At 37.4% G+C, this 25,210-nt stretch overlaps 1 protein-coding gene across 3 annotated transcripts in view; it reads right to left on the reverse strand.

Moving 5' to 3' along the window:
• Positions 1-25,210, reverse strand: part of JPH1 (junctophilin 1) — an 82,619-nt gene that overhangs the window by 20,919 nt on the left and 36,490 nt on the right. For all 3 annotated transcript variants that reach the window (XM_053951776.1, XM_053951783.1, XM_053951767.1), the window contains exon 3: positions 6,882-7,000. In XM_053951776.1, the coding sequence (XP_053807751.1) occupies positions 6,882-7,000 (119 nt within the window). The remainder of the gene's footprint in view (positions 1-6,881; positions 7,001-25,210) is intronic.

A 25,210-nucleotide genomic window follows, 5' to 3' on the forward strand; every position in this document is an offset into this window, starting at 1 on the left:
CTCTTTTGCATTTTAAGAGAAACCCCACTCATCATGCCACTTACCATTCTGACCTCACACAGTGTCATTTCTTCTCTTTCCCGTTAGTGCTCTAAGTTTTCACTTCTCAATTCTAAGTTTGCAATATCCATTTATTGCTCCTCTCCTCCAAATCTATCCTGTACTCTTCAGTTTGGCAACTGCCACTACCAAAATACTTCCTGCTCTTCATCTGATTCTTTTTGAGGAGCCTCTGGGATTTTCTTAGTCATATTTCAGTATCAGTACTCCACTCTTACCCTGCTTATGCCTGACACAGGTGACCATTCTCCTCTTCTGGAACAAGTCTCATCTGTTACCATCTATGATTTATCCTTTTAATTCAACCGCATCTTTCTTTCATTTTTAAACCACACTTTCAAGGAAAATAACCTCTGATTATTCTGTTCTTGGACTCTCTACTTTTCTTTTATAATTTTCATCCTGTTTAATTTCACCACCAATTCCATGCTGGCTGTGTTTCAGCTCCAGGTTTTACTCCTGCTCAGACAATGATCTGAATGAAAAACTATTACTGAACTAACAGGCAGAAATATTCATCTCCTCCAAATGCTCAACATAGTCTTCCACATCACACTGAACATTACTCTACATTATTCAGGTCTATAATATGAATTAAGACTTTTCTTTTTTCGGTATCTCCCTAGGGTCTCTCTAATTTTAAGTAAGTCTTAAACTTTCTTGGAATAAAAGGCATGTATATTAGCCATCTATTTCTGAGGCCTTGACAAACACAGAATGCAGCTGCAAAGATTATTTTTCTCTAATGGTCCACATCACATGTTAAAAGTGTAACAGGAGAAACCTAACCTTTTAAACATAATTTAAATCTCCACTAGTATAATAAAATCCATTCAAAACAGATCACAATATTCAACTGAAAATTAGCACTGTAAGGAAAGATCTCAGTTCTTTGTTAGCTGAATTTCAACATGGAAGAAATATTTATGACACGGTTATAAATAGGATTTATAATGGAAATTTTGACACTGTGATAATACTCCCATGTGATAGACCCTACTTCATCTTGTCCTTGGCTGGACACCATGACAGACCAATATAGAAATTCACTGGAGCAGGCCAACCGTGTCCTGGAAAGCATGGTTCTTTTTCAGAGCAAATGAACGATTTTTAACAGGAGAAAGGAAGCACTGACCTCTCCCTCTCAGACTATACCTGTAATTAAGGCTCCCATAGTGCCAGATTAGATACATACACCTAGGCTAGAATATGAAAAGTTACTTCAAGATAGCAACACAGCTGAGACAGCACTGAAGTTAGTCCAGGATTCTAACTAGTTCCATAGTCAGATCCTGCAGCCTTTATTAAGCAACCACGAATTTCATCTGGATGCAAATTAACTAGCTCACTACTTATGCAAGTCTGTGAAAATTACAGTGATTGTAACAGCTTTATCTCTACAGGAAACTGGTTCTTTATTATTAGTTTTAAAAGTTAATTTGCTCAAAACTAATAAGGCGTATTTTTTCCAGAGCAAATAATTTGATTATGTGACTCAAAAGTATCTTGGAGAGACTGAGAAAGCATCCTGAAGAATTAAGGCTATGCCTCTGCAAACTCACTTTGCTTTGCCTTCTCCCAGGCATGCTCTCCTGTCCCAGATGCATTGCAGGAACACTGAGGAGTGGGTTGAGCCAGCAGGTGTGTTAGGCAGTGCATCAGGATGGATGCAGACTCCCAGCAAGCTGGATGGCCCTCACCCTGGGCAAGAGGAAAAATGTGGAAGGAAAGGTGGGGGCATCTGTACCTAGGGCTTGGTGAGACAGGTGATAAATCTGGAAGTCATGTTGTGAAGACTGGTATGACATGACTTATAAAAAGAAAGGGGAGAACAAGAATAAAGCTTGAAATTGGCACCTTTTCTTTTAATGCACCTTCTTTCTTTGATTACTGGAAACAGAAATGCATTAGGATATGTCTACAGGCTCTGGCTTCTCCAGAGTTCCGCAGAAAGAGGACAGAAGCAATAAATTGTAGAGAAAAAATGGCATAGCAAGAAACCTAGTTAACAGATCTGTGAGGATAATGAAGTCATATGTAGAATAAATTCAGAAAATGAACAGGCTCTTGTATGACTAAGAATAATGAGTGAGCTTCCATATGCTTTAAGGCACAAACTGGTATGGCTGGTAACTTTAATCAGGCAAAATGCTCATTGTAATTGGCTTTTTAAATAAAACTATCTGGTCTGGCACACATGCATTTAGCCAGGACATTCCAGTTAATTAGCATCAGCCAGAAATCTCTCTTTCCTGTCCATATGGAGTTTGCATTTTGAAAACTCGAGGAGGTGGTAATGGCAGAGAAGAGGAAGATGGGAAGGATGTTTTTTTTTCTTAAGCTACAGACATCTACCACTGGTCAAAAGAGAATGTAAACCACAATTCCTCTTTAAGGCATTAGTGGCCATTACAAATTGCCTTGTAATGAACTTAAAATGCTTATTTCTGAAACTAGTAATGTTCAGCATGTTAATACTGACACTTTAACAGTAACCAAATCTTATAGCAAAAAATACTAGTAAATCTTGCCAAATTCTTACTCTCATCATCAGGATGCCTTTGCTCATATATTTCACCTCAAGAAATTCTGTCCATCTCTAAACTTGGGCAGATTTAATTTATAAACTGCTCCTTGATTTCTCTCATGCCTTGTTTAGGAGGCCAAAGGCTGGATGAATTGCTCTGGTGATCCACGTATGTTTATCTGGCAGCTGGTTGGCCTGACAAATAATCTGCCAGAAAACAATTCAGATCTGAATTTCCAGACCTTAACTAATCTGTGGTAAAGTGCCCAGACTGCTCTTACCCTGCAGCAAAGTAGTTGTACCCTTCTTTCATTTAATCAAATGTTATTCATTCAAACTGAATGAAAGAGCGGTATCCATTTGCTACAGGATATATATGCACACAGACAATTATGGCTTAGCTGTCCAGTCTGTGCAAGTCCATACTTCAGTTTACCATCTGATAGTGTGTTTACAAGACCACATCCTAAAGACAGTCTGTGAATTTAGAATGAATGTGTCAGTCAAAGCATCCACTAACCTTGCACAAGACTGGAACAATATTGCCCCTTTTCACTGAGTGTCAAAACCCTTTCTTTTCTGTTACACCTTTGATACAGTATTTCCATCAGTCATTTGTTCTTTAGGTTTTAACAAGAGACAGAAAAAAGCACTTATTTTTTTGTTTAAGCAAAGACAGATCTCAAACTGTCCCTGGATGACTCCCTTGAATGAGGCTATGACTCAGGTTTCATTTGTTTCCTGTCCTGGTGTGCTCTCTTTTGACACATCCACAAGTTTAGTGATGCCTGGAGGAAACAAACAGGTCAGAGCTGAAATTTCTCAAAATTTGTTTTGTTTGTTGATAAAAAGGCCAGTAAAATATGGTCTCTATAAAGAGTACAATGTTTGTTGAACCTTCAAAATGTAGAGCATGGTGGGTAGGGCTCTGCAAAGACACACATCCCCCTAATTATTAATCGCTAGACAAATATCTGCTACAGCAGTAGAAGCAGGGTCTTGCCTGAGAATAGGATGAACAAACTCAGGGAAAACAGCTCTGTGCAACCTTGTTTAAGTCCTTACACTATGGCTCTGACCTTTTCAATCATACTTGGCTTTCCTTATATGCAAATACTAAGGCAATCAATCACTGGGAGACCTGAATCTCAAGAATTCTACAGTACCTCATTATTATTCTTACCTGCTGGATGCTACTTACTTCCTACTGCTTTGTTCTCCTTTTAGTCTCCTTTTAAACTACATTACAAAGGTAGAGAGAGGCACTTGGCAGCTTCTGAGGAATGTCTTAATGAACATAAAGGTGAAACATGAGAGAAAGTATTTGGGAAGTATGAACTGCCATGGTACAATGAATGATGAATATTCACTGTAATTATAATTTGTGTGTAATACTAGGCTATATGGCCCAGAAAACTGCTTTTTAAGAACCTGAAGTTTAAGAGCTTTATCAAAAGGTTTTCAAATATTGAAATGGTTCTAGGCTACAAGTAATTCAGAGATCACTCATTAACACAGAAAAGAATGCTTTTGTTATTTAGAGATGTATTTGTATTTCACTTCTTTTTGTCTCTGTTTCAAGAGGCTTGTTGATACGCTACATAATATACTGCTGACATCATACTTGCCCACCATACTAAGCAGTTAAAGAAACAAGAGCAAAATCACGCTTTCTCATCATAACCTATTTTCCAGACAATTTAGTACAATGGAAAGCTTTCACTTAACTATAGCTTCAGAGAATGAGACAGGACTCTTACTGATACCTCTTAGCAGCACTTACAGATATTGTAAAAATAAAAACCTCAAGCAACAAAAGAAAACCAAGAAGTTGCTATTAGGAAGCAATAACAGTTACCTTCTTTTCATTCAAACACATGAAAAATGCTATTTGAAAAGCAGATATTTACTTCTGTTTGTGTGAGTGAATGTAAATACTTAGAAATATTTATCTATTTTTTTATCATAAATGACAAAAGCTAACAGTAACACTGTCCAGTTACTCTAGGTATGACTCTTGGGAAATGCTTAAACAAACAAGTATGTGTACAAGTGAGTGGGTTAATAGTGCCACACAGAAAAAGTGTATCTGAAAAAGGTATCACGTACACCTAGCCTGGAAAGCGCCTCAGACATGACAGTACTTGAAACCATCCCAATGACTTGTGAACCTGGTGGTTTGCAGGAGTTTATTTGGGATAACTGGGATTTAGTTAACACCTTGGCATTTAAAAGTTGTTTATGTAATGGGAATAGATTTTTTTCCCAATGTATACAAATATGCTGCACTTGACTATCTTGAAAACAATTAGAGAATTCAAAATTTGGAGTCCATGAAAGGTATTTATCTTTTGCTATGAGCTATCTAACTGAGACATGTTTCCACACAGAGAAAAGAGTAAGTAAACTTTGAGAAATGCTTTGCTGTGTCATTCCACACATATCCAGCTGCACTTGGGGAAGGGATACAAACTCTCCTCTTCTGCAAATAGAATAAAAGTTTCAAATGAGAGGAAAATAAACCCCACACCTTCTCTCCCATATCTCAGCTGATCTGTCAGCAATGCTATTTCAATTCCTGTGGCAGGGAGTAAAAAGACACCTGGGAATTCTTGATCTAGGTGATTTCTTTGTGTCAAATTTCATACTGTCAGATGTTGGCATTTTCACTCAAGTACTCTAGTAATTTCTTTATTTGAAGGGTTTGGCAGCTTTCCAATAGTTTCTTTCCAAATGCTTCTATTCTTTGCATGGCTAAGGTTATCACTTCTTAACATACTCATAAGATGGTAAGATGGCCTGCTGCTGTAAACTAGGACTTCTTCAGCTCTTATCATTATCATCATGGTGGAGAATGAAATAATGAAAAATTAAAAAAACTTGACTGTGATAGCAATAAGTAAGGGCCAATAAAACAAATCCACAGGAGAGGTAGTAGTGAGGTAATTCCAACAGTGAAAAGTACATATTTATGCTGTTTTAAAGCTAGTAAAGTCTTACTACTGGAAAAAGTTCTGTTGAGTTTTGCCAACAGTTCTGGACGGCCATGTTCAAAAAAGATGAATTTATATTAGGATGTGTATAAAGAAAGTCTGCAAGACTGGTAAAGGGAATGAAAATTCCAATCAGGTGAACAATCCTTGACTTAGGCACTAAATGAATACAAAAAGAGGTCCTCAATCCCCCCAACCCCAAAACACATTCTCTCTCTACAACCAAATACTTAGGAATAAAGAAGAAAACAAGTATTCTATTAGGTAACTGACAGGAAAGATTTAGTAGCAAGTTATATATAGTGACCATTTGAAATAAAAATTGAAGTAAATAGGTGTGTTATTAGAAAATGTTGCAGAACGTGGGTCTTTGCTTTTGTAGGTCATTATGGCCTGCATTCACTATATGGGTGCATTTAAGATAAATAAGTTTGTGTCTGAAACAAGGATGAGCAGAAAATGACAGTAAGTGAAAATGAATCTCAGAGTTATAATCTGCATTAGCATGCGAGTACAGGCAGATCCTTGAAAAGTAATAACAAGATATGACTCAACCCAATTTGACAGGTGAAAGAAAGGGCAGACATGAGAAGACATTAAACTGGCAAATGGAGTTCCATTTTATCTATCCAATTTTAAGCTAAGGAGCAGTACACAGAAATATGAACCTCAGGGAAAGACAGCAGAAAAACAAAGCAAAACCAACTTTGATTCTTCCTATAGCAACTTTCCAAGCCCTGTGACAGATGAAAATGGGCTGCAACGCTGATGTAAGTGGGACAGACTTAATTCTATGCCATTGTGAATATGGGACTAATGTTCTACAGAACACCCCAGGCAGAACAGAGGAAGATTCCCTTACAGGTTATGCATGTCTAACGGTAAAGCATTCTCCAAAATTCAGACCTCAGCCAACCAAGACTGTCAGGAATTCCACTGGACAGTAAAAAACCTATAGCTCTTCCCACTAATAAACACATTACAGAATTAATCCAAATTTCTGTCAATTTATGATTGCTGAAGTCTGTCTTTGATACTGTCCTGAATAAACTATTAATCTGAGGCAAAATTATATGCTTGATACTGACTTTTCAACACTCAACTCTTTTCATATAAAGAAATAATCACCAAATTATTAAAAATGGAAAATAAAATCTCCTTGAGCAATGTACACTCTTTATGACATACACATGACTTCTGTATTAAAACACAACATTCAAGATGGAATCAACTTTAACTTAACACAAAATCTTTTCACTGCAATAAAACAAATAGCCACATAAAACCCCAATCTAAATTACCTGGTTGGTAGAAATTTGGTGAAAGTTCTCTGGCAACTGCTCTTGCAATATCACATTCCTGGCGAGCAGCCTGAGCAGCCTGATCCGCAGCATCAGCTTTAGCTCTTGCATGTGCGGTTCTGTACAAAGCAGAAAACAGTTTATATGCAGAGGAGTCTTTTAGCAGGTGCATCAAGCATGTGACAGCAAAGGACCTCAGCTATCCTGTACAGTGCACTCTTAGACAAATTGTTGTGAGGAACTGTAAGTTACTGAAGTGTTTCAGGATTAAATCACTATTCCTCTCAGCTCTTCAGTCCTGTTCATCCTTGGATCATATTTACTTGGAGGAACACAATTTACAGCCCAAGCTTGTAATTAAAATTTCTAAATAGAAGGAAATAATAGTATCTAACAGAAACACAGGATTAGGATTTATTTACATGCTACCAGAATGTGTACAGGAGTGTACAGAAGGTCAGACTGGGCCACCACACTGACTCCTAAACAGGGTTCTGGGAGTTCAGGACACCTGGTGTTCAAAGGGACTCAGGAATGCTACTACATTTACCACATTTCAAAGTTAATGCTGGGTCAGTGCAGGGTACCATGTGAAAATTTTTGAAGGGCAAAATTCAAGTATATTGGCCCAAAAAATAGGAAATGTCTTCCATAATCAGATCATATTGGCAAGGAATAGCCTGGAAAATGTGTTTAACACTTCAATAGGCTTTTGTAGAAAAGGGAACTTAACTGTCCTAAATTCCTGTAACTCACTGTATTTCAAATCCAAAAACAATCTGAAAAGGCAACTTTTCTGAAGTCGAGACAACAGTATGGAATACATTGGTAAAGTAATCTGCACTCTGCTTCCACGTTTTTCTTCTTGCTATTTCTCAAAAACTCCGAAGAACAGCTTCTGTAAAGGCCTCTGATTCCAGACTGCAAACTGACAGTTGTGTTACTGCAGGTTTGCATCACTACATAGCCCATCTTGCCTCCCCATTTTCCAAACAGTCATCTGTTTAAAAATTCCTGATGGTAGTGATCTCTCTGTGCTTCTACAGCATTAGCACATAGCCTAGAGCTATGAAATTGCTGTTTAGAACAGAGGGGAAGCTAAACATGGCAAACCAGCAGAATATTTTGAGATTCTAAAGATATTACTAACATTTCTGAACAAAATACATTAAATTTCATGATCTCATCACTTTTCTCATAACATTCTAGCAGAAAACTGACACAGAAGTAAGGAAAGAGTTAACAGGACAACAACAACACCAAATTTTATCCCATGTGCCTGGTAACAGCAATGAATAGTAATTAAATAAATGAAAATTTCTAACAACATCACTGTGAACATTCAGCTTCATTTTCAAGACATAAAGAAGGGTTCTATGTGTTTTAGATAAAAGAAGAATTAAATGTTAGCATTAACCAGAATGAGCATCGAGAGATTAACAGTATGCCAGACTTTGCATTTCTAAAAGGATGTTTAATCCCGTAGGGTACTAGTATAAACACAGACATAAAAAAAACACATAGACAGTTTCATCTGTGGTGCCTGGAGAAGATTTATTTAAGTTACATCCTCCCTAAAATGTGTGTGGGGATAAATGTTGAATATTCTTTCAAAGCTTAGCTTGTCATAATTTACTGGATAAATATTAGCTTATGCTGCCTTCTTGAAGGTCCCCCTAGGCCTATGAGAAAAAAGATAATGAGCAAATGAATTGTAACACCTTTGCTTTGTACTCAGGATGGGGGAAAGAAACTGTTAATAAAAACAAATACACTGCATAATCCCATATGTGTTCTGTGCAGTTCATGAATGGGTGTATGGAATGTCCCTGCTTAGTACCAGTAATCAAACCTGTTCTTTCTGTACAATCATTATTTTCAATTAGATGAGCTATTCTTAGCTCCTGCATAATTATGTCTATGTAGCATAAACCTAATGAAGCAGTCCTAGCACTGGGACATTGTTTTGTGAGACAACAATGTAGTCTGCTCATAGATAAACCAGACACTGGTCATCTTTTTGTGATGAAAGAACCAGACTACTCCCATATAAAAATAGTCTAATACTATTGCTACTGCTAAGACAGACATTTTAAAAGCTAATATACTAAACAACCAGCATCAGGAAAGCATACTGCCAGGATAATACATTTATTTATTGATGCCTATGAATTTTCTCTATTATTATATACAAAAAGCAAAACAGACATTCTGATGAAAAGTACAGTATCAATTAGTTAAGGAATTAAGTGGTGATATGAGTAAGAAGCCAGTGTAATTTTGTCACATGAGGCTGGGCAGAGCAGGTCACAACAGGAAGAAGCCAAAGGAACAGAAGGTAAATGAGCACAGCTTTCCTTGGCTGCCTTATCTCACACCTCTTTTTTCAACTCACACTTCCTGCTATTCTGCCCCTTTTGTACTCTCAGCGAGGAGCTCCAGCAGAGCAGAACAGGAGCGAGCACTGCCAAGGCATGTCCTACAGTGACACACAGGAGCAGAGCTCAGTGCTGAGAGACCAGCACTGGAGGGCAAGGCACAAGAACATGTTTACGCTCCTGAGCAGGCCTTCGACAGCCAGACTGAAGAGTGTGCACATGTCTGTGCTGAGACACTTTCCTGACAGCCTCTTCACTGCTGACAAGCGGCGACAAAAGCGACAGGAACGGGAGAAAGCGGCAGAGCTGATCCTCCTGCACAGAACAGCAGCTCTGTGCCCTGCCCGGGAACGCAGGCTCTTCGCTTCGTGCAATTGTTTGCTATTTATCACCTTGGCATTTGGCTGCTTCACTGGACAACTTCAGCAAAATGTATTTTATCATCTCCATTTGCAACTGCATACTTAGATAATTTTTTAACTTCTTGCACACTTAATTCTAAGTATCAGACTCAAATAATTTTTCTGTTGTTATTTATTTCCCTGGGTTTTTTTATTCTGACTTCCACATTTCATCTGCCTGTATGTTTTCCAGATGAATTGCTTACAATTACTGCTGCTTGATACTACATTTTGTCTGTACTTGTTTTATTCTGCCTTGAACTGACCCACACACTATCAGACTAGTATTACCAGAAACTATGGAGAAATATATTAGTTTTGAATGACAGTGTTTGTAAAGGAGAACTATCCAAGCAGAAATACAATCTATTTGCTCCATTTATGCTTCCCACAGTTTTGGAAAGCTTTCTTTACCTTTAATTTTGGGGGTAAATTTGTCACTGTAAGGTCTCCAAGTTTTGTTTGCTATCAGCAATTATTTATAGAAATTTAAGTCTATGATATATCATGTCAAAATGACCCACAACTGAATGACCACCATCTACTGGAGAACTGTTTTTTTTCCTCCAGGGAACTCTATGTCCTTTGCTATGACAAGAGATCTTTATGAGAACTCTTGAAAGCAAAACACACACACACAAAAAAGTCTCCTTTTTCTCTCCCCAGCCAAGAAAAAGACTGTGGTAGATTTTTTCCAGGAAGGATTGATCTCATGTTTCAGCAGCATAATAGAAATTATGCAGGAAAGAAGGCAGCAATCCACAGATTGCAAAAGACTACTACTTATCTTGCAAAAGAAAGATAAGTACCTGCTTTGCAATGCTGCATTCTAATCCATAGCAAATGACCTTTAATGATTTTAAGTGAATAGGTGGCTCTTTGTAAAAAATTATTTCTCAGCAACTGTAATACCTAATACACACAAGTAACTTTTGAATTACTGTGTGGTTATATGTGTATTTGTCCCAGAAAATATCAGGACTATCATTAATATTGCACATGATGTGGCAAACACACACTTGAAAGCTTTCAAATGAATACAAAAATTAAAGTATCTACCAAAATCAATTCATATTTAGAGGGACAATCCACCACTTCCCTAATGAATGCACAGCGATGGTAAATTTAACAAAGACAGAGGCTTCAAATTAAGTTGTATCTGTGGCAGAAATCAAACTGTACTTACATTTAAAAGGAATTTGTAACTATAGCTCATGGGGAGTGCTGGTACCACATGGCAGCATGTGGAGTACCTATAGATACTGGTAGATACCAGTGTATCTGATAGCTGGTAGGCACCAGATAGCACCAATCTCTGCGATCAGTGAGTGAGGGCTGGGGAACCAATGCCTGACTGAAAACCTGAGAAACTTCATACCAGGGTGTGATTTTTAGAGCAGCCTAAGTTTTCTAGTTTGTGGGACAACTGGTATCACCAGTGATAACTTTTCTCTGTTTCACTGGGTAGGTAGACAGGAACACATCATATCAACTACACTCAAAAATTATAAGCACAGAGCCAGAGGCTTCTTACAAGCAGCTCCTTCTTTCAGCAATACTATGGTCAGATTTCTATTTATGTATGAAAAATAACTTGAAGGAGGAGTGCTGAGGTTTGAAGAGCTTAAACAATATTATCTCCCTTTCTGCAGCAACAATGCTTATACAGAATGCCATGTGCCTGGAATGCATGATGTAATGTTTATCTAAATTTAAAACCCATTTAGAGCTGTCCATTACCCTCCAGATTATTTTGTATTTCCATGGTATCCTTCAAAGCACTTATAATGCTGCTTCATTCAGAGTCAACTAAAAATGTAAGCAGCATATGTTTACTTTGTTTCATTCTTCAAATTTTATTAAACACAGTGAATCCAGCATAAAGCTTTCCAGGGCTTTGCTTTCTAATTCTTAAAATTCTAAAAATAATTTTGCTTTCCATTTGCCAAATATATGACACAGAATTATGCTCCTATTACATTATCCTAAACTAGTAATATTTACAATGTTAAATTAACAGATTTCCATATTGTAAGAATAAAAATATCAGTAATTACCAAACCTGCATGAAGTTCTCAAGAGATATTTTTTACTGATGACAGCTTTCAGGTTTATCTGTGAAACATTATATACTGCATATATATAATGTTACCAATTACTATCCTTCTTGAAACTGGCTTTCTCTAAAAACAATTCTGCCTTCCTAAATTCTAAAAGGCAGTGATTGTTCCAGGAAGCAGAGAGTATTATGCTGAGTTTTTTTCCCAAGTATAAAGCTTTCCAACATTTTCACATTTGTTTCTATCTGTCAAAGAAAAAAATTACAATCTGCAAAACCAAGTTCTGGCAAGATTACTACAGAGATCTGTAGCATTTCCAGGTAAAATGAGCTGGAGGAAAGACTGTAAGGGAAGTTCTTTGGTAGACAAATTTCTTCCTTGCCCCATATTGTTTCTATATTCTCTTGATATTATATATTAGTAATGAATGCTTAATATATATAGAACATTTATGCATTTTTTAACATTGCAAGTGAGAGACTGGCATTTATCAAGGGTGGCAGTCATTCTTCTCAGCTTCTTTTAGTGATAATACTGGGTGAAAACCAATATTCTGCTATGGTAGAATTAAAAATACATACTTGCATGACTCTGTAGAGCTACCTAAGAACTCTTGGCTTCATAACTCTCAGCAACTCTTTGCTGTAATAGCTTAGAAGTGAGAGTAGGTCACTTGCTGAATACCAGCAAGAAATGGGGGTGTCTGAGAGAAACTGAAAGACGAAAAAGACTGACTAATAGATAATGTAATACAAGAGCTTCAAGCAGTAAGTAATCTAAAGTGATCCTAAACTTCAGATTGAATTAACAAAATGAGACATATGCCCTCAGCTAACTTTACTTTACCTACCTCCTTTGTGCTTTACTGATTTTTAATCTCAACCAGCCACTCCTTCTTTATGAACTGACTTCACTCAGTAACTGGACTAGCTTGGTCCTACCAGTGAAGTCTGATGTAGTAAAGCATGAGCAGGTCTATTATACAAACACTGCTGGCACATCAATCTGTATCACCTTACCTAATGGAATTTGCCTCTGAAAACTCCTCCTTCCCAGCCTAAATTAATTTTTCAGTCCTTACTCAGAAGAATTTAAAAAACACTAATCTTTAGTTAGTAATACCTGAAAAAAGGAGGAAATTCCTTACATTTGGCAAACAGCCAACCTGGTTTCAGTACTTGAAAACATAACCTGGGGCTAATGACTGGTAAACCAGATGTCAGTTTTAGACATAAATAACAGCATAAATAAATTAGGTCTATGTCCACAGAGATTTACAGGCTAACAGTGTACTGTGCCAGACATCATACTTCAACAAAGTATTTTGCCAAACACTTCATACACATGTAAAGATTATGGGTCTTGTACCTTATCTTGTTTACCTTGATTTAACATACTTGGACTATTTTTTTTAAGGTTTCTGATTTTGTACCCTATGGCAATGTATTTAAACAATAGCATAAATTACATGCAATTAATGACGTACATCAAAATGGATTAAAAACGAACTGTGACACATTTCAAAGCTTAATGCAGAAGACATCAAAGAAAATGGCTGACCATGCTCTTTTTACCTTAGGAGCTAGTTTCTTGTTCCAGAATTGTTTAATATTTCACTTTTAGAATGTCTCAATACAAGCTAAAACATACTGTGGTAGAGCTGGCAAGTTACACAACTTCTGAATTCTGAAAAACCCCAAGGACAATTTACTGTAATCTAAAGTTACTGTAATCTACAGTTTACTGCAACATGAAGTTCAATCAGAGCAACTCCAAACCCCACTGTGTTTAAGTGTACCAAAACAAAACAATGGGAAACAAAAATCTAGCCAGTATTGGAGAGGCCATGGAAAGCAGCACAAAGGCAGATGACACCCTGCTGGCTGATCCCACACACTGCCACAAAAGAAAGTGTTAATGTGCACTTGATACATTTAGAGACAAAAATCAAGTAAGCTAAGGAGTTTGTTTTTGCTTTACTACATAATCCAGCACCCATAAAACCACAAAGGGAACAATGCCCAGCTCATCCACATCCCAAGAAGGAAAAAGTAATGTCGGGACCACAGAATAACTGTGGATCTAAAAAGACTTACACTTCTTGAGCCTTCTATCTACTCGCTCTTGAAAAAAAACACTGAGAGGCCACTTACCAAGGTGTACACACAGGTATCTGACAGCGGAATATGGGGAAGACATAATGGGGAAGAGAAGTGTTTCAGACATAGAAACATGACTAGAAATATAGGAACAAAGACGTAACTGCTCCCATGATTAGAAGCTGAATTTGGGCACAGTCAACCTTGAAACCTTATGGGTGTATTTTAGAGAGAAAATGATGGATATTTCCAAGCCTTTGCAATGATATTAAGCACTGTAATAAAAGTGCTCTTTAATCCATTTTCTGAGAAAAGAATGACATAGTCTTTTGTTTACAGGAAGTGAGATTAGTTGATTTTGGGACTGTTTACATTAGGTATTTCAGACAGCTGACATAAGGGGTCTAATCATCTCACTGGAGACACCCATCTTACTCCACTAAAATAAGAAACTTTTTCAGTTTGAATCTCTGAACTGTACAAATGTCAGACTCCTGCAGTGCTGAGCATAAACATGCCCTGCTGTGCCTAAAAATATGGCAAACATCAATCTATGTGCTTGTTGAGGAATCAGCTGCCTTCTTATGCCAAGATTTATAACATATTTGTATTCTCCTTCAGACCTCTAGGGTCCATAGCAATAAACCCAGAACAGCTCAGCAACTCAGGAGTGCCAAGGTACTAATTTCTGTAATACCAGTCACATATACACAGTGGTTCGAAAGATTTTTTAGGTGAACAAAGAACAGTATCCTAAAAAGAATGTATTTCTGAAAATCCACTTTCAACAATTGATATAAATTAGTTCAATCTCCCTAGTCTGTCTTTCAGGCCCTCGCTCTTGCTCACCTGTTTGGAAAAAGACTCACATGGAGAGGTCTGAATTTACAAAGTTTTTTTTTAATTGCTGTTTGAATTTGCATCACTAGAGAGGTTGTTTTACATGGCACTCTCCTTAACTTTAGGTGTCCCACTAGCCTAGCATTATTTATAAGCACACCAGATACTCTGCTGCTGTAAAAAGGAGCTGGCTCTTCATGTGACGGTGCTCAAACTACTCTGTCAGTAGTTTGAATGAATGAGTTTTGCTTTCATATTGATTTACTTGACTATAGCACTGGCACAGAAATCACAGAATCATTTAGGCTGGAAAAGTAATTTAAGACCATCAATTCCAACCATTAACCAAAGACTTCCAAGTCTGCCACAAAACCACATCTCTGAGTGCCCCATATCCAGAAGACTTTTAAATACCACCAGGTATAGTGACTCAACCACATCCCTGAGCAGCCTGTTCCAATGGTTGGCAACTTTTAGGTGAAGGTATTTTTCCTAATATCCACTCTAAACCTCCCCTGTTGCAGCCTGAGATTGTTTCCTCTTGTCTTCCTGCTTGTTACCTGTGAGAAAAATATTGACACCCACCTCCCTATATGTTAAAGATGGCACAGTCTTCAATTTTGTCAAGATCAGCACCAGCCCTTCAAGCAGAATGCAAGTTTTCCTGTGGGAAAATTTACACTTTGGACAAAATACACTTTTGTATACTATGCTCATTGGGGGTTTTCTCCCATTTTTGCCAATGGTGAGTCATTGACGGTATTTTTATTGTCACATAGATTTTGATGTATATTTATCTATCTTACTTTATAGGACAGATTGTATTCTATTCTATTTTACAATAAGCCTCCTTAGTGAGCAGTATTTTCTTCCAGTTCCCTGACCCCATAATATTAATTCCTGCAGACAGGAAGGGACTATGTTTTGAAAGGGATAAGGGAATAGCTGCAAACAATTTGTTGTTTCCAATCACTAAAGCAAATTATATTGCTTGGCTGAAGAGAGCTTCTGAATCTAGCTGGAAGCATGAAAAGAAATAACCCCTTGAGCTTCAGCTGCTCCTGATGACATAGTTAAGTGAAGAAAAACACAAGAGAGATAAATACGTTTCTCCTCCCTTCATCATAGTTTACAAGCTTCATGAAAAGAAGAACTTAAGGTAATAATGATTTTGCAGAGTGAAGGCAATCCTACTTAAGGAAATAGGAATGCATGGACCACTGTGATCATTTGCTTAGATAATTTGCAAGGTATATTTAGTGCATTGCACTTCCCCGCACCACAGATTTTTTTTTAAAAAAACTGTTCTCCATCTGGGAAAAATAAAATAAAATGGTAGGTATGATGACTGCTATCATCAGCACCAATATCTGGAAGCTGTTCTACACTCTTACGTATAAGACAGCAATAACATTGTTCCAGGGATACAGCTAGATGAAAAGTAAGAAAAGCTTACAAGAAGAGATTAGGAAATTTTTTTTGTATACAAATGGACTGTTTTATCCATTCAAAACATTATCTTTTTCAGTGTTCTACTGATTTTTACCACTTTAAATTACTTTAAAAAAGTCCCAAAATATGACATCAAATGTCATTATTTAGAATTTGTTTTTTGATAGAATAGTTATAGTTAGAAAACTTTTGGAAACTCTACTAATCAGTAAACATACTCAGAAAAACTATGTCAAATGTCATCCATGACAATGTATTCCTTAATCTCTCCCTTATACAGAGTTAATGTGTTTTGTTTTATTTTTTTTAAATTTCAATGAAAATGAAGTCCACAGTGTTAGAGATATTTTAACAAAGAATACCAAAGCTTTTGGAAAGTAACATGTGTAATATAAGACCAACATCTGATCTCTCTGAACACCAAAATATATGTAACTTGCAACACACTTGTTGCATGTGAACTACATTCCCAGAAACGCGAGGGAAAATGTGAAAAATTAGTTAAAATTCTGTGGGGTTTACTGGCTTCAAAAAGTGCAAGATAAACTCCCCAATCATGAGTATTTCTAGGAGCATGCTTCATGCTTTTTCTAACTGACTTCGACAGTCTGTATTTACTATATTGCTGTTTTAGTACATGCTTAATGTCTTGGTGCTTATTTGGTTTTCTCCATTACCAAAGCTTCAGCACACACATTTGCTTACATTTTCTCAAAATAAAGTAATATTATGAAACTAAAATCTTCATAACAAATGAGAACAGAAAAGATACACCAACCATAGAATAGACATTGAAGAGCTTCGTGCATTGTGCAAAATTGTCTAGAAAATGATACAAAATGAAAATACTGCCTAGAACATAGTTACGAACAAAATAAATTTTTATGAGATATAACAGTGGCATTTATGCACTTGTAACTAAAAAAAAATGTGGTGTAATGAAACTATTTAAATGATAAACATATTGCCATGAATTCAAATAATCTGTGGCAATGTTATGGAGTTTTTTTAACAGCTTTTTAAAATCTTTGGGCATTAAAATCTAGTGCAATACTCTCAGCCTTTTAAAGGCATTAACTATGTTTAAATTTACTTTCTGTGCCCTTAACAATCTAAGAGCCAAAACTAAATTGGGCTTATCTTTCTTCGCATGGTTCGTTTCTGTTCCCTGATTAGGTGCCAGATGTCCAGAAAAAAAAGCATTGATAGAAAAATGTCTAGCAAACCACTCTGGAATAAGTTCTTCCCTTTTCGGTTATTTAAAGATAACTGTTACAAAATCCACAGGAATATGTGAGTAACAGATAACACACATATATTACAATTGAGCAGCTTAATTAGAAAGGCCTAAGCTCTCCATGAAAGACAAGTACTCAACTGTAGGGATGGTTGTAAGTAATTTGCCTTTTCTCCAGGCTGACAGATACGAATCAGGCTGTTCATATTATATATTAAACATCAAGAAACCAAACAGGTTAAACAAGCAGAGGAAAGACTTTGATGATCCTTCCATCTGTAAACATATAATAATTCCTCTTAACTAAAGAGCACTGCAGATTGAAAATAACATCAGATCATTTCAGACACAGGGCAGCTGACAGCTACTTCACAGGTTTTGCTATCTCCAGCATGAAGGAAATGCAAAACCTGACTTTATGACAAATGCAGTTAACAGCTTTAAAATAATCTTCTCTCATATACATACCCCCTCCAATAAACAACTATGCATATGTTTACGCTCTGTAGTTATCTATAATGCTGCCAATATAGCTTTGAATAAACAACCACCATGTCCTATCAGCTACCAGAAAAATTGAAAACCCAGGAATATTGCTCTGTTCTGGTTCACACAGGGTTGATGATCTTGCCTAGATGTCTAGAACGCTTTTGTGGCATCCAGAGACTGCTGAGAGTTCACAGCAGCTTATTTGTTCCTGGTTAGAGCAGTCCTTGACTGCTTTGTTCAGCTGAAGTCATGCAGATCTGCACAGTAAAGCTGAGTATTTGTTGCTGTATTACATATTTAGCAATAACCATTCGTGAGAGCAACAACGTACTCCAGACTTATGAAAGTCTACTGTTTTAAACCCTCTGAAAAGAGCTGGTCATGGTCTATTTGTTCCTTTTTTTTTTTTTCTTCTTACCACAGGCCTTGCCTGGAGCCCTGACATTCTCTCCCAGTCAACTCTGAAAAGCAAGCACTTTCTTTTCTGAGTCACTAATAGCAGAATTTTAGTGTAAACACTACTGCATGCCATGAATAAGAAAGGAAATCCCAAAACAATCAGTTGTAATGTCTCTTTGCCCTCTCTTCACACCAACACAGATTTATCAGACTTTCCAAGACTATCTAAAGTTTGATGGGTTTTACTGACACAGCTGTGACACTGCAACAGCTGGTAAGACAAGGATATTTCTTAGGCAATACCAAGCGCTTCCTCTCCCACCAAAAAGCCGGCCCAATATTGAGAGCTGGTGCTTGAGATCAGGATTGGCAAGCGCTTCCTGAGCTTCAAAAATGAGTCTCCTAGCAAAGTCACCTTTCTAAACTGCAGGTAATTGAGCTTTTAAGAGCATCAGAGAAGGGCCACATGTTGCTCCCTTTTGCATAGCAGGGCTACCAAGGCTTGCCAGAAGCACTGGACCTGCTCAATCTGCACTGAATAACGGGGCTGCACGCACATGGCAGTGCTTTCCAGAAGTGCTGGCCATGACTAAACACACACCCATCTAAGTCCTGCACTTGTTATGTCTTCAATAAATAACACTACAGGAGTAAGTGTTGCTACTAGAGCAATTCATGTTGCTGACAGCCAGTGGTAACTGCAAAGGTCTGAACACCCGGGAGTGACAGGAAAATATTTGCACCTGCTACTTTTCTTGAGGACATTAAAGCAGACTCACCATGTCAAGGGCATGTATCTTGGCAGGGAAAGGCCTGATAAATTCTGGGAAAGCAGTGTCCTGGAATAACCCTGTGGGCTGGATGACTTATCCTAGGATCACAAAATCGTAGAGTGGTTTAGGTTGGAAGAGACCTTAAAAATCATCCAGCTTCAACCCCCTGTCATGGCCAGGGTCACCTTCCACCAGACTAGGTTGCTCAAAGTTCCATCCAGCCTTGCCTTGGACACTTCCAGGGATGGGGCATCCATAACTTCTTTGAGCCACCTGTTTCATCATCTGACCACCCTCACAGTAAAGAATTTCTTTTTAATATAATATAATACTCTACATAAATCTACCATTTGAACCCATCTTATCACTATACTCACTGATAAAAGAGTTCCTCTCCACCTTGCCTGCAGGCCCCTTTTGGGTACTGGAAAGCTGCTTTAAGATTTTCCTGGACCCTTGTTTTCCCTGGGCTAAATCACTGAAACAACAACTTACTTTGTCAGGTTGTACACCAAGATGGTCCTTCCTAGAGTCTGTACTGAACCACCTTCATGTGAATATGTATCTTATTTTACGAATCCCACGGGGAAATATGAAAATCATCAACTGGGAAGGCTTCAGTCATGCCTCAGTTCTTCTGCTGAAGCTTGCATTGCTGGGGGCTTAATGAAGGACATACTTTAAGAGCCACTGGAAGGGCAGGGAAAATGAACACATGCTTTCTTGGAGAATTTGATAATTCAATATGATAAGTGCAAGGTAATTCAAAGACTAACCCATTTTATGTAATTAACAAAATAATAACATTAATAAAAATCTCTCCCTCAACAAATGTCAGAATTCCAGCTAGATCTACTGATGCAGTGCATGTCTACTGAAAATGGAATATGACCTCATATAATGCTTAGCTGATACTCTTGAACAAAATGTGAGGGTGTGCTCCATGTAGCAGTCTTGCTGCTCTGGCACAAGCATGTTCCAGTAGCAAGTGGATGCACATGGAATATGATTTCTCATTGGAAAGGTGAAATCATTTTTTAACAAGTAGAGACTTACTCTGCAATCTTATTAAATACATAACTAACATTTCCACTCTCTGTGAGATAGATGTGTAGTGGAAGTCCTCCCGAAATAAACCAAACTTTTGCTACAAACTCCAGTGCTTAAAACACTTGCTGAACTACTGCAATGAGTTAGTTTGCCAGCAGTTATGAAGAGATGCTTCAGCAGAGGCTGAAATTTGCTTCTGACAGTTTTTTTTTCTACCTCTTATTCAAGTGAGTCCAGCTACAAAATCTTGCAAACTACTTCTGCTTTAATGATTGACATTTCTAGAAGCAGAGCCCTGTTTTCAGTATTCAAATACTGAGAAAGTAAGATACAAATGACCTCTTTTTGAAGGGTCAGTACGGGAGATAGAGTTCTACCCGACAACCAAGCCTGGCATTCCACAGAATGGGCAGACATACAAAGAAAGCTTTTAGGAGTTCTTAGGTGTAGGATCTTCATGTACTTGGATCAGAGTTTATACATGCAGAAACTCAACCTTTCTCTAGGTTTGTGAGGAAAGCCCTCACTGCAGAAAAAACCAGTATCTTTTATCCACTTTTAATAGATTTGAATAACAATTCAAATGGCAGTGCTGTTCAACTCTGTAATATCTGGACAGAAAGCATACAGGTCACACTGTATCATCTATCACTGCACTGTATTTCTTTCTTATCACCTAGCTGACTAGCCAAAACCAGAAGTGAGTTCCCTATTTTAAACACATCATATATTTTACAGAGAGCGTGGGCATCATGGGAAAGTTATAGATGCAGCATCCTTTATTGATAATTTCAGGTCTTACACTTTAAACATGGTATGATAAAATTAAGTATTACCAGCCTACAAGTGAGACAGCATAGGGAGAACTTTGGATTTTTTTTTTTTGAAAGGAAAGAAACTGTATTTCTTATCTACCTCGAGAAAATACAGATTCCAGTGCCAAGAAAGCGGGACCCTCATCTAAAGATCTTACATGAAACAAGAGGGTCAATTTTGTTTGAGAAAGACTTCACAGAGAAAAAAAAAAGTCATTGGTGAAGGAAAGGAAAAAAAAATGTTTTTGGCATGGAAAATTGAAACTTAGTGGACTAGTCAGGAAAAACGGCACTTAAAGACCCAGTCATCTGAGATACTAACAATTAGTCTTGAGGGAATAGGGCAAGATGTGGTGTGAGAGACTCTATTTTCTAGTGTTGGTTAAAAACAGTTACCTGCTTTTTTATTAAATCTATCAGGTTACCCCAGAAACAAGAATAGTGCCAAAGAACAAGGAAGGCTGACTCCCACAGCAGCAATGCAGAAACATTTGTAATAATGTTTGCAATGCCTGGACAATTGTTTTGGTAACTATACAGTCTAGGTTAGGGAACATGTGTGTTGCTCCCCCACTGCTCAGGGTAAGAGATCCCAGTTCTTTTAGTGAGTCTATGGTACCAAATCTCCATGCTCTAAAAAGGTCACACTTCCTCCAGAGCACCTGAAGCTACACAGTTGTATGATAAATGGTCAGGAAATCCAACGTGTCCATTTATTCCTGCAAAGCTACTTGGCTAATGCTGGACCCTTTTGTTTCACCAAAAGTGAGCTTTTTGCTGTCACGTGAACAAGGTGTCTTCCCACCCTACAAGAAATGATGATTTCTTGCCTGCAAGACTTAGCAGTCAGCCAAAGAACTGTAGCAAAACTGAAGTACAGTTTCCACACAGAAAGGTCAAGTTATTTGGGGTCCTTGTCCTTAGATGCTTCTGCTTGTCAGAATGCCTCTAACACCACTTAGGAGGCTCAACTGGAGTCACTCTAAAAATATTCAAGCTCCTTTTTACTGCCTTGCTCTACAAATCTCATCTCTTTGGCTTGTGCTTACTACACTGTTTTCACTGAATCTAGCAGTCACCCATTGATATGGAAGATAACCCTGTATGAATAAGAAGTTGCCATGACTTCCCTGATGTTAACCATCCATGTATGCCTCAGTCTTCTGAATCTCCACACTCATTAATGATGTGTCATGAGACCAAATTCTTCTACATATACATTCCTCAATGGTAAAGCCCTCAGAGGATGCCAGGGTAAGACTATTGTCTCTAATTGGTGCAAACCAATTCTCAAAAGACAGTGGAAAAAGTGAAACAGCAGTTGACAGCTGAATTGCCCTCTTTCAATCAATCCTGAGAAACACTCACAAGACACTCTGGTAAGATGCCAAATAAGCTGAGGTTGGGTAGAAAACCCCACAGCACAGGGGAAGAGCTCCCTGTTCAGTGGGGAGGGCAAAGACCAGAGAACTAAACCTCTTCCAGGAACATTGCATAAAGTGCATTTGGTACTACAATTTTTATTGGGCTAGCTGCTATCTCAAATTCAGTGATGGACCACATTAAGTGGATCTATCTCCCTGCAACTGGGATCAATGATGAGTTACCCATGCTGCAGTAACTATGGCTACTGATGTCCACGTTGGGAGCATCAGAGGTGCTGTCATTCTGAAATTTTTATACCTCAGCAGGGTGTAAGGGCATCAGTATGTTGCTAACTCTATATTATTCTGTGACATTTTGCTCTGGCAGTTGGTATTAGTCCTCTCAGTGGTGTACTTAATGGACAGTAATTAATTGCTTGCAGTCAAAATGCTGGAGCTTGCTTAAGGTTTGATGAGGCTATGAGCTGCTGCAGAAGACAGTTTCAGTCATCAACCTCATATTCTGTGAATAAGAGCAGATAAGGGCAGACATACAGAAAATCTGAACATGCAGTTTCCCTAGTGGAAGAATTGTTGACTTTTTTATCTTGTGCAGGAAGTGTATGTTAATTGAAAGGTGAACTAAATTTAAAGTTTATTATCATCGAGCTGGGGGCATCTGAATCAGAGAATAACAGATCAGGGTAGAATCATGATTCTGTATGTTCTGGAAGGCTTTGGGAACGTTTGGGTTGATAACAAACATTTTCAATATCCATCACATTCGCTCACAGTGAGGGGGAAATAAGGCCCCTTCTATGCTATCCTTCTACTTGGAAGCTTTACACATCTTGTACTTTGCTATTCTACATGGAAGTATAAAAGGGCTAAGCTGGATGTAGGTCCAGAAAATATGCTGCTATTGAAAGCAAACTGACCAGCTTCCGTTGTCTAACCTGGCTGAGGTGTGTATGTGCCTACAGTGACACACACCTGAAGAAGAAGTGCCATCTGGTGAGACTGGAGCATGATGTACTGCAGCGTTGCTCCTGTGTGAATGAGATTTTTTGCTAGCGTATGTTAGAGCTGAATTTAGCCCTGTTGGAGATGGGATAATTAAGCAGAGTCCACCTCCAGCTAATTACTTTTCCTCCTACAATATGTCTGAATTAAAGAGTATGAATTACATCTAACACAAGCTTTAGAAACTTTGACAAAGTGAACTTTGGAATCCAGAAACTGAAATACCCTTATTTTTTGATTTTTTTAAAAAGAGATATCTGGTATCCATCTATCCTTGAATTAAACTGAAGTAAAAAATAATGTTATTTGGATCAATTAACATGGCATAATGCCTAATAATCAGTACTAATGCTATCCTTCTATTCTCTTCAGTTGTCTTCTTTCCTACATCTGCAAATTATTTCAGAATAAGGTTTGTTTTCATTGTAAAATGTAACAATTAGTTTGAGTAAATAATAAAGCCAACTGCCTTCTCTGCATCAAGACCTTTTAAAACACACTAGGAAAAGGCACTGTTATTCTGAAGTGCATGAATGAACTATACATAGCTAATCCAGAATATTTTATATATAGGAAATTTTACACAGTTAAAAAATAATTTAGCTAAGGAAAACAATTTCTGCATTGGTGTTGTCTGTTGATTTACCTACCCCAAATCACTTTTTTTTTTTAATTAAACCACCTTTTTTCTTTCCCTTATTGTTTCCCTTATTCCTAATGTTTTTTGTATGGGAAAAAAGTCATATTTTTCTCTCATAATTTGTTGTGATGAAAGGCTGTGGAACACAGAAGGAGTACCACTTATTTCAGATAAAAATATTTATGAAAGATCTGACAATTTTTCTTTCTGTTTTCCTTCAGAGGATGTCGATTTAGAGCTCTTAAAAGGAACAAAGCATATGTTGTTTAAGCAAGTTCCCTGAACAATGGTATTGCCTCTTAACAGTGTCAGGCTTGTGCCAGAGATCAGAAATGTTAAAAGGCAAGAAGACAAACAGGTTAGTAAGGAAACAAAACATGCTCAGCAACAATTAAACGGTGAAAGCAGCTAACTGCTACACATGGGGACAACAGCAGAAATGAAAGGATCTGAGAGAGAAACTGAGTGAATAGGAAGCAAATAAAAACTGCAAATCAGAAAAATGTAGCCTTTAGGTAAATTTTACCAATAAATCTAAAAAGTAAATAATAGACCTTAGAAAAGTCCTTGGTAACCATATGATCTTTGATATAGGCCATTTTTGTCTTTATCCTTGTGAATTATAGAGGCAAGAAAAGCATTAAGGGCAGTCTCTGAATTCTGGAGTTGTCCTACATCCACTCAAACAGAACACTGCATCCTTGGCACTTTGGGTAGAGGAAAGAATTCAGTTCTTGACAAGGTCTCAGAGGGAAAGATGGTTTTGCATACATTTGGGGTTTTTTTTGGGGTGGTGATGGTAGTGTTTTTTTGTATTGTGTTCACTTTTTTTAACACCAAAATTTCTAGCTTAAACTGTTTGAAGCTATACATTTCAATCTACAGAAACATACTTCTCTGTCAAGCATCCATAGCTTCTCTGTCTATCTTTACTTACTTGAGTGGCAATGCGAGAACACTGTCTCCCTTGTGAGCACGTTTATCCTTAAAATTATCAAATTGGTAATTTAAAAAATTTGTACATTTTTACACAGATATTAATTTAACATATGGATTATATATATTATATAAATATATGGATAATAAATTACTATATGGAACTTGTTTAATACAGTAGCTGTATCCTCTAATCTATTTCAATACTGTCAAGAAATAGGTTAGAAATAATCTATACACATCATAGCCCCAAAGTCTATTTACCACTATATCCATGAGAATTTGAATTAATGAATGGCAAAATAAACAGCATATTGCCTACAGAAAACAAACAGAATTTACCAAGAATAAACAGGGCAACCTGTGCTCACTT

The sequence above is a fragment of the Vidua chalybeata genome, chromosome 1 (assembly GCF_026979565.1).
Source record: "Vidua chalybeata isolate OUT-0048 chromosome 1, bVidCha1 merged haplotype, whole genome shotgun sequence".
Taxonomy (NCBI): Eukaryota; Metazoa; Chordata; class Aves; order Passeriformes; family Viduidae; genus Vidua; species Vidua chalybeata.